Consider the following 9,756-nt stretch of genomic DNA (forward strand, 5'->3'; position numbering starts at 1 on the left):
TTATACACACATACATACACATCCATACACATTCACATATATACACATCCCTACACACATATATACACACACATATATATATATACATACATACATACACACATACATACACATGTATAACTACACACATACATACACATCTACTGTGTATACATACATACATATCTACATATACACATACCTACATACATACACATATACACATTTATACCCATATGTACATACAAACATATACACATGCATGCATATACACACACATACATGTACATATATACACATTTATATATACATACACACGCCCAAACATGTATACAAATATATATCCATACATATACACAAATAAACATACATATGTATATACATACATATACACACATACACATGCATGCATGTACACATATATACATGCATGCATGTACACACATATATACACGCACACACATGCATACACATCTATACATATACCGTACATACATACAAACAAAGGGCCTGGACACCAACAGTATCCAGCACCACCACACCCCGCAACCCATCATGCAGGTCCAGGCCCCCCCGCCCACCACCCACCAGGCACCCCAACCGGCAAAAGGTCACAAGGCCCAGCCCTGCGCCCAAAGCTGGCATGCCACGGCACCTATGCAGGCCCAGTGTTGCGATCAGCAATGCACACCGGGGCAGTGATACATATATATGTACCTACATACACACACACACACACACACAAATTTCAATATATACATAAATATATATATACACACATATATATATATATATATATATATATATATTATATATATATATATATATATATATATATCCATCCATCCATTTTCTACCGCTTATTCTCTTTCGGGGTCGCGGGGGGGGCTGGCGCCTATCTCAGCTACAACGGGCGGAAGGCGGGGTACACCCTGGACAAGTCGCCACCTCATCGCAGGGCCAACACAGATAGACAGACAACATTCACACTCACATTCACACACTAGGGCCAATTTAGTGTCGCCAATCAACCTATCCCCAGGTGCATGTCTTTGGAAGTGGGAGGAAGCCGGAGTACCCGGAGGGAACCCACGCATTCACGGGGAGAACATGCAAACTCCACACAGAAAGATCCCGAGCCTGGATTTGAACCCAGGACTGCAGGACCTTCGTATTGTGAGGCAGACGCACTAACCCCTCTGCCACCGTGAAGCCCTATATATATATATATATATATATATATATATATATATATATATATATATATATATTATATATATATATATATATATATATATATATATATATATATATATATATATATATATATAAATATATATATATATATATATATATATATATATACATACACACATATACACACACATACATACCTATACACATATATACACATACATATACACATACATAGACATACATACGTACATACATATACACATATATATATATATACATACATATACACATACATACATACATATATATATACACATACACATACACACATACATACACACATTCACACATACATATATACATACATACATACACCTACACACATATACATACATATATGTATATATATATATATATATATATATATATATATATATATATATATATATATATATATATATATACACATATATATATATATGTACACACACATATATATGCACACATACACACACAAACACACACATATATATATATATATATATGTATATATATATATATATATATATATATATATATATATATATATATATATATATATATATATATATATATATATATATATATATATATGTAGGTGTGGGAAAAATTACAAGACTACTTTGTCTCTACAGAACTGTTTCATGAGGGGTTCCCTCAATCATCAGGAGATTTTAATGGAAGCATTCACATACAATGGTTTATATAGGCCACAGAGTGGGTGGGTACAGGCAGGCTTAGGGTGTGGTGATTGGCTCATGTGTTACCTAGGAGGTGTTTCCGTCTGTGGCGGCATGTTGAAATGATTTCACTGCGCTTGTTGAGGGATGATAGATCTGGATGATATATAATAAACAGTTTCTCTTTTAAGCATAGGTTGCATCTTTTATTACCACTGTTGTAAGGTGTGCTGGATGCAAGAATTTGCCATGTTATTGAATATTCAACATTATTGTCTTTGAGGTTCCAAATGTGTTTGCTGAGTTCTGTAGAATTCCGCAAAGTCTGGTTTCTAAAGGAGGCGTTGTGATTATTCCATCTTGTTTTGAACGCTCCTTCGGTTAATCCTACGTACGTGTCCTTTGCTTGGTAAACGACTGATGTCTGTAAGCACCCTCCGTTGAGAAGGCAATCAGGTTTCTTGCGACAGTTACATTCCTTATTGGTTTCAGAGTCATTTAGTCTGGGGGTAGGCAGTCCTGGTACGGGGGGGTTGCTTGATCGAATTCAGCTTTGCTAGATGACAGCATCGATAACCTTTTATTAATTCCGGTAAGTATTCTTTTCGTGGTGGTGGGTGGGTGGTTGCTGTCATGGTGGACGTATTGGAGTGTTGTGTTGGGTTTCGTGAATGGTTGGTAGCTGTTATTTCTCAATTCGAATTACTGAATTCGACCAAGCAACCCCCCCGTACCAAAAAGCACTTGATGAAAGCGGATACAACTTCACCCTCACCTATGAACCCACTCCAGGAAACCAACCAAAAAAGAGCAGAAAACAAAACAACATCATCTGGTACAACCTGCCATTCAGCAAAAACATCTCAACCAACATCGGCCGCAAGTTCCTCACTCTGATCGACAAACACTTCCCCAAAGGCAACACCCTAAGAAAAATATTCAACAAGAACAACATTAAATTGAGCTACAGCTGAATGAATAACAAACAACAAATCATTTCAAACCACAACAAAGCAACTGCAAAAGGACTGCCTACCCCCAGACTAAACGACTCTGAAACCAATAAGGAATGTAACTGTCGCAAGAAACCTGATTGCCCTCTCAACGGAGGGTGCTTACAGACATCAGTCGTTTACCAAGCAAAGGTAACACGCAAGGACATTAACACATCCGACACGTACGTAGGATTAACCGAAGGAGCGTTCAAAACAAGATGGAATAATCACAACGCCTCCTTTAGAAACCAGACTTTGCGGAATTCTACAGAACTCAGCAAACACATTTGGAACCTCAAAGACAATAATGTTGAATATTCAATAACATGGCAAATTCTTGCATCCAGCACATCTTACAACAGTGGTAATAAAAGATGCAACCTATGCTTAAAAGAGAAACTGTTTATTATATATCATCCAGATCCATCATCCCTCAACAAGCGCAGTGAAATCATTTCAACATGCCGCCACAGACGGAAACACCTCCTAGGTAACACATGCGCCAATCACCACACCCTATGCCTGCCTGTACCCACCCACTCTGTGCCCTATATAAACCATTGTATGTGAATGCTTCCATTAAAATCTCCTGATGATTGATGGAACCCTTCATTAAACAGTTCTGTAGAGACAAAGTAGTCTTGTAATTTTTCCCACACCTACATATTGCGCTCTACCACGGTATCGAGCACTATTCTCTGGATAATCCAATCAAGACATATATATATATATATATATATATATATATATATATATATATATATATATATATATATATATATATACATATATATATATATATACACACATACACATATATATGTATATATATATATATATATATATATATATATATATATACATACATATATACACACATACATATACATACACATATATACACACATACACATGTATATAAATATATATATATACATACACATACATACATACAGATATACCAATATATATGTATATACATGCATACATACACACCTATACATACATACACATACACACATATACATACACATACACATTTATGTGTATAAACACATATACATACATACACATACATACATACATACATACATTAACATATACATAGATGTATAAACACAAACACATACACATACAAATACACAATGTACAAACATACACACATACATACGCACCCATATATAAAATAAATAATAAAAAAGTAAATAATTTTATTTTTTTTAAATAGATACAAAATATAATTCATAAATAAATAAGGGCGTAGCAAACACAGGAGGGGGCCTAACGCAGGGCAGCAGGGCAGCACCGCCGGGCCCCCACAAGGGAGGCAAGGAGCCCCCCCAACCCAGCACCAGGCGGCCCCGCACAGCCGCAGCGCAGGGCGACCCAGGGCAGACCCCGCCCCGCGCCCCAGGGGAAGGAGGAAGCCCGACGAGACCCGAGGCCAGCGGGGCACGAGCCGATCCCCGCCCGACAGCGGCAAGCCCCCCAGACCCCCGGGCGCAAAGCCCCCGCCCAACTGCCCACGAGAGGGACGGACCCCCGCCCAACACAAGGCGGCCTCCCGCAACCCCACCCGCACCCCAGTACCCGTCCAGGCACCTCCATCCCCCCCAGCCACCAGATCACCCAAGGATCAGCCCGTCAGGCCGGAACCAGGGGACACACCCCAGGCCCACACGACCCCGCGGCACAAGGCACCCCGGGCACCCGGGACCCCCCACCCACGGAGCAAGACCCCATGGGCAGAGCCCCAGCGCAGCCCCCATGGGAGTCAGGTCAGGAAATTAATTAGCGGTGCCCAAAGAGATCGGAATTCTGTAAGTACTTTTATTCAGCAGACATTCTTTCCATAACTACATAATCTAATAAAATGTTTTTGTGAAGGTTTATACATAAATTACTTTTTGATTTCCAATTCATGAGAATAGTTTTCTTTGCGATTCCTGATGCGTTTATAAGGAGGTATGTTTTATTTTTATCCAGATCAGTTGCGGAGAGATCACCCAACAGGCAGAGTGCGGGGGTGATGGGTATAGGAATCTCTAACGCTAATGATAGGTTCTCGCACACTCCACGCCAAAAGTTATTCACGGGAGCACAGGATCACATTGAATGTAAGTAGTTATCTACATCATCTGAGCAGTGTACACAAATGTTAGAGTCAGCTAAACCCATCTTATACATTCTTAGACCGGTGTAATGTATCCTATAAAGTATTTTAAGCTGAATCAGTCGTAAATTTGGATTCTTGATAAAACTGTGGTCTGTTAATTAAAAAAATAAAAGTCTTACCTGTGAGAGGCGATGTTTGACCCGTGCATTTATCACAAAGGCTGTGGCCTGTGTTGTCAGATCCTAAAACAGTGGAAATTGTATTAAGTATCCTGACATATTGTGAGCTAACATTCATAGTTACATGTCAGGTACAATGTTAATCACAAAAAAAATAGCCCTTATAAACAGTCCTTTGTCTGTTACATCATCCTTGCTCACTATATCTAGTAGTGGTGTGGGAAAAAATCGATTCGAATACGAATCGAATCAAATACGTTGTGCGATTCAGAATCGATTCTCATTTTTAAAAATGTTTTTTTTTTATCAATCCAACAAACCACTACACAGCAATACCATAACAATGCAATCCAATTCCAAAACCAAACCTGACCCAGCAACACTCAGAACTGCAATAAACAGACCCATCACCGCTGTCAGTGGTGAAGGGTCTTGATCCACCCTGGTCCACATCCTGATCTATAACATTGTCAGTGGTGAAGGGTCTGGATCCACCCTGGTCCACATCCTGGTCTATAGCACTGTCAGTGGTGAAAGGTGTGTATTCACCCTGGTCCACATCCTGGTCCACAACTCTTTCAGTGGTGAAGGGTCTAGATCCACCCTGGTCCACTTCCTGTTCTATAACACTGTCAGTGGTGAAAGGTCTGGATCCACCCTAGTCCACATCCTGGTCTGTAACACTATCAGTAGTAAATGGTCTAGATCCACCCTGGTCCACATCCTGTTCTATAACATTGTCAGTGGTGAAGTTTCTGGATCCACCCTGGTTCACATCCTGGTCTTTAGGGACGGCGTGGCGCAGTCGGAGAGTGGCCGTGCGCAACCCGAGGGTCCCTGGTTCAATCCCCACCTAGTACCAACCTCGTCACGTCCGTTGTGTCCTGAGCAAGACACTTCACCCTTGCTCCTGATGGGTGCTGGTTAGCGCCTTGCATGGCAGCTCCCTCCATCAGTGTGTGAATGTGTGTGTGAATGGGTAAATGTGGAAGTAGTGTCGAAGCGCTTTGAGTACCTTGAAGGTAGAAAAGCGCTATACAAGTACAACCCATTTATCATTTATTTATTACTCTGTAAGTGGTGGCTGGTCGAGATCCACCCCGGTCAACATCCTGGTCTATAACACTGTCAGTGGTGAAGGGTCTAAATCCACCCTGGTCCACATCCTGGTCTATAACACTGTCAGTGGTGAAGGTTCCTGATCCACCCTAGTCCACATCCTGTTCTATAACATTGTCAGTGGTGAAGTTTCTGGATCCACCCTGGTCCACATCCTGGTCTACAACTCTTTCAGCGGTGAAAGGTCCAGATCCACCCTGGTCCACAATCCTGGTCTATAACACTGTCAGTGGTGAAGGGTCGAGATCCACCGTGGTCCACATCCTGGTCTATAACACTGTCAGTGGTGAAGGGTCGAGATCCACCGTGGTCCACATCCTGGTCTATAACACTGTCAGTGTTGAAAGATCTAGATCCACCCTGGTCCACATCCTGGTCTACAACTCTTTCAGTGGTGAAAGGTCCAGATCCACCCTGGTCCACATCCTGGTCTATAACTCTGTCAGTGGTGAAGGGTCTAGATCCACCCTGGTCCACATCCTGGTCTATAGCACTGTCAGTGGTGAAAGGTGTGTATTCACCCTGGTCCACATCCTGGTCCACAACTCTTTCAGTGGTGAAGGGTCTAGATCCACCCTGGTCCACTTCCTGTTCTATAACACTGTCAGTGGTGAAAGGTCTGGATCCACCCTAGTCCACATCCTGGTCTGTAACACTATCAGTAGTAAATGGTCTAGATCCACCCTGGTCCACATCCTGTTCTAAAACATTGTCAGCGGTGAAGTGTCCGGATCCACCCTGGTCCACATCCTGGTCTATCACTGTGTAAGTGGTAAAGGGTCGAGATCCACCCTGGTCCACATCCTGGTCTATAACTCTGTCAGTGGTGAAGGGTCTAGATCCACTCTGGTCCACCATCATAAGGAAAAAAACACATATGTGGTGATTTGTGCCTATAAAAAAACCCCAATATAAATTAGAAGGGATGAGTAAATTACTTTTGGCACCTTTTATTAACTAAGACACTTTTTTATCCGTAGTATTTCGTTGAAGGGTCTTCAACCACCTTGCAAACTGCCACTCTCAGACTGGTAGTCATGGTCCTGAATCATTAGTACATGTAGACATGCAGACAGTGTGCTCTTCCACACATGCAAAGAGAGGTAAGTAAGTCTTTATTGTCATTGCACATATACAACAAAGAGAAAAATGATCACCTGTGCATACAACACTTCGACACTTCCCCATGGAGATGTCTGCATGTCAAAATATGACAATCACTCAGTTGGCAATCACAGTTCAAATTAATCCAACATTAATGTTTCTTTTTAGCCTCATGCATGATTCATACCTGTGTGCTTCTGTCCTCTCAGCACCAGGTACCGTACTTTCCGGATTATAAGGCGCACTGCCCGTGAATGGTCTATGTTCGATCTTTTTTCATATATTAAGGCGTTCCGGATTATAAGGCGCATTAAAGGAGTCATATTATTATGATCATTTTCTAAATGTAAAAGACTTCCTTGTGGTCTACAGAACATGTAATGGTGGTTCTTTGCTAAAAACGTTCCCATGTTAAAATGGTGTTCAATACAAAGTTAAATATGAACGTCTTCACACATAAAATGCACATAGTGCAACAATTATTACCTGCAATGAGTGATCAGACACAAAATATGTGGTTAGCACCTCCGCTGGTTTCCATGTCATTAGCAGAGCGCGGGAAGTCTGCTCAAGTACATAACATATTCATATGTTTTACAATGACATGAAATGCAATTACAGACGTGACTTAAAGGCCAACTGAAATGAGATTTTCTTATTTAAACGGGGATAGCAGGTCGATTCTATGTGTCATACTTGATCATTTCGCGATATTGCCATATTTTTGCTGAAAGGATTTAGTAGAGACCATCGACGATAAAGTTCGCAACTTTTGGTCACTAATAAAAAAGCCTTGCCTGTACCAGAAGTAGCAGACGATGTGCGTTTGACGTCACTGGTTGTGGAGCTCCTCACATCTGAACATTGTTTACAATCATGGCCACCAGCAGCGGGAGCGATTCGGACAGAGAAAGCGACGATTTCCCCAGTCATTTGAGTGAGGATGAAAGATTCATGGATGAGGAAAGTGAGAGTGAAGAACTAGAAAAAAAATAATAATAAAAAAATAGACAGCAGAGCGATTCAGATGTTATTAGACAAATTTACTTGGATAATTCTGGAAAATCCCTTATCTGCTTATTGTGTTACTAGTGTTTTAGTGAGATTATATGGTCATACCTGTACAACCTGAAGGTCGGAGGGTTGCGTCCATGGGTGTGGTGACCGCCAGTGTCTCCGAGGGAAGCCACGTTTCTAGACGAGGCGAAGGCAGCCGATGCTTCCTCCACGTTGGAAGCATCCGACGGTCGAGGCGGCCGGTGGGAGGAGACAAGAGAGTCCGCAGTTGCCTCTTTGACAGGTGCAGGTGGAACGACGCAAGCTCTCCGCTCATGTCTACAGTAAAAGCCGACTTATTACCACCATCTTCTCATCAAAACCTGTCGGTTGACATGTGGTAGGGAACCATGTTCGCTTGAGCACTCTGTTCCATAGTAAAGCTTCACCGTCATCTTTCGGGAATGTAAACAAGGAAACAAGGAAACACCGGCTGTGTTTGTGTTGCTAGAGGCTAGAGTAGTGGGTTTCAGTAGGCCTTTAATACAATGGTTTTTAACAATATACTTTTTAACTTGCTTTTATCTTTACTGGTATTACAATGAATTCAATACAGCATATATGTAAGTTGGTTTTTAACCAACATTATCCTTTTTTATATATTTATGAAATACAAAATCGAAAAATACAAAATACAAGACATGACTTGTCACAAATAATTAAATGGACTTATAGCAGCCTCTGGTGGTGACTAGCAAATATGACAGGCCACATTGTTCCCATGTTAACATGGCGGACAATACAAAGTTAAATATGAATGTCTTGACTCTTAAAACACACATAGTGCAACAATAATTACCTGCAATGAGTGATCAGAACACACATATTACACAATATGTGGTTAGCACCTTTGCTGGTTTTGATGTCTACAGGACGGAAATGATATCCACTTCAGAGAAAAATAGTAGTACATCTGACGTGAGCAACAAGCAATTGAAAATTCAATAGCATAGCATTTCAACTGGTGTTAAATAACTGTGTATCTTAAAATTAATTTCACGCTAGCTTTAGTGTCATGTATAATACTTTGCAGAGCAATATCAGACCTTGGCTTACCATTAGCAGAGCGCGGGAAGTCTGTTAACAGGAAGACAGCCCAGACACCGGTGAGGACAGCGCCTCGGCGGCGGACGGCTGAGCGGAAATCCACGAAGACTCCCCCCAGTCCCTGATGGACAACACCATGGCGCCTGGACCCCCCGCGGCCTACATGGGATTCAGGGGATTCTTTGTTCAACCATGGTCATTTTTCTCAGCCTCACTGAAGCCCGCAAAAACCACCACCGCCCCCA

At 41.4% G+C, this 9,756-nt stretch overlaps 1 protein-coding gene across 1 annotated transcript; it reads left to right on the forward strand.

Annotated features, from left to right (window-relative positions):
• Positions 1 to 534: 534 nt before the first annotated feature.
• LOC133548245 (basic proline-rich protein-like) lies at positions 535 to 4,939 on the forward strand. The gene is made up of 3 exons (XM_061893563.1): positions 535 to 677; positions 4,164 to 4,668; positions 4,877 to 4,939. Exons 1-3 carry the CDS (start codon positions 535 to 537, stop codon positions 4,937 to 4,939), a joined length of 711 nt encoding a protein of 236 aa, XP_061749547.1.
• The last annotated feature ends 4,817 nt before the right edge of the window (positions 4,940 to 9,756 follow it).

Source organism: Nerophis ophidion, linkage group LG02 (genome assembly GCF_033978795.1).
Source record: "Nerophis ophidion isolate RoL-2023_Sa linkage group LG02, RoL_Noph_v1.0, whole genome shotgun sequence".
Classification (NCBI taxonomy): Eukaryota; Metazoa; Chordata; class Actinopteri; order Syngnathiformes; family Syngnathidae; genus Nerophis; species Nerophis ophidion.

Coding starts and splice junctions, on each gene's coding strand:
- LOC133548245 (XM_061893563.1), top strand. CDS start 535: ATGCAGGTCCAGGCCCCCCCGCCCACCACCCACCAGGCACCCCAACCG. Junction 678..4,163: donor CAGCAATGCACACCGGGGCA/GTGATACATATA, acceptor TAGCAAACACAG/GAGGGGGCCTAACGCAGGGC. Junction 4,669..4,876: donor GCAGCCCCCATGGGAGTCAG/GTCAGGAAATTA, acceptor ATTTTTATCCAG/ATCAGTTGCGGAGAGATCAC.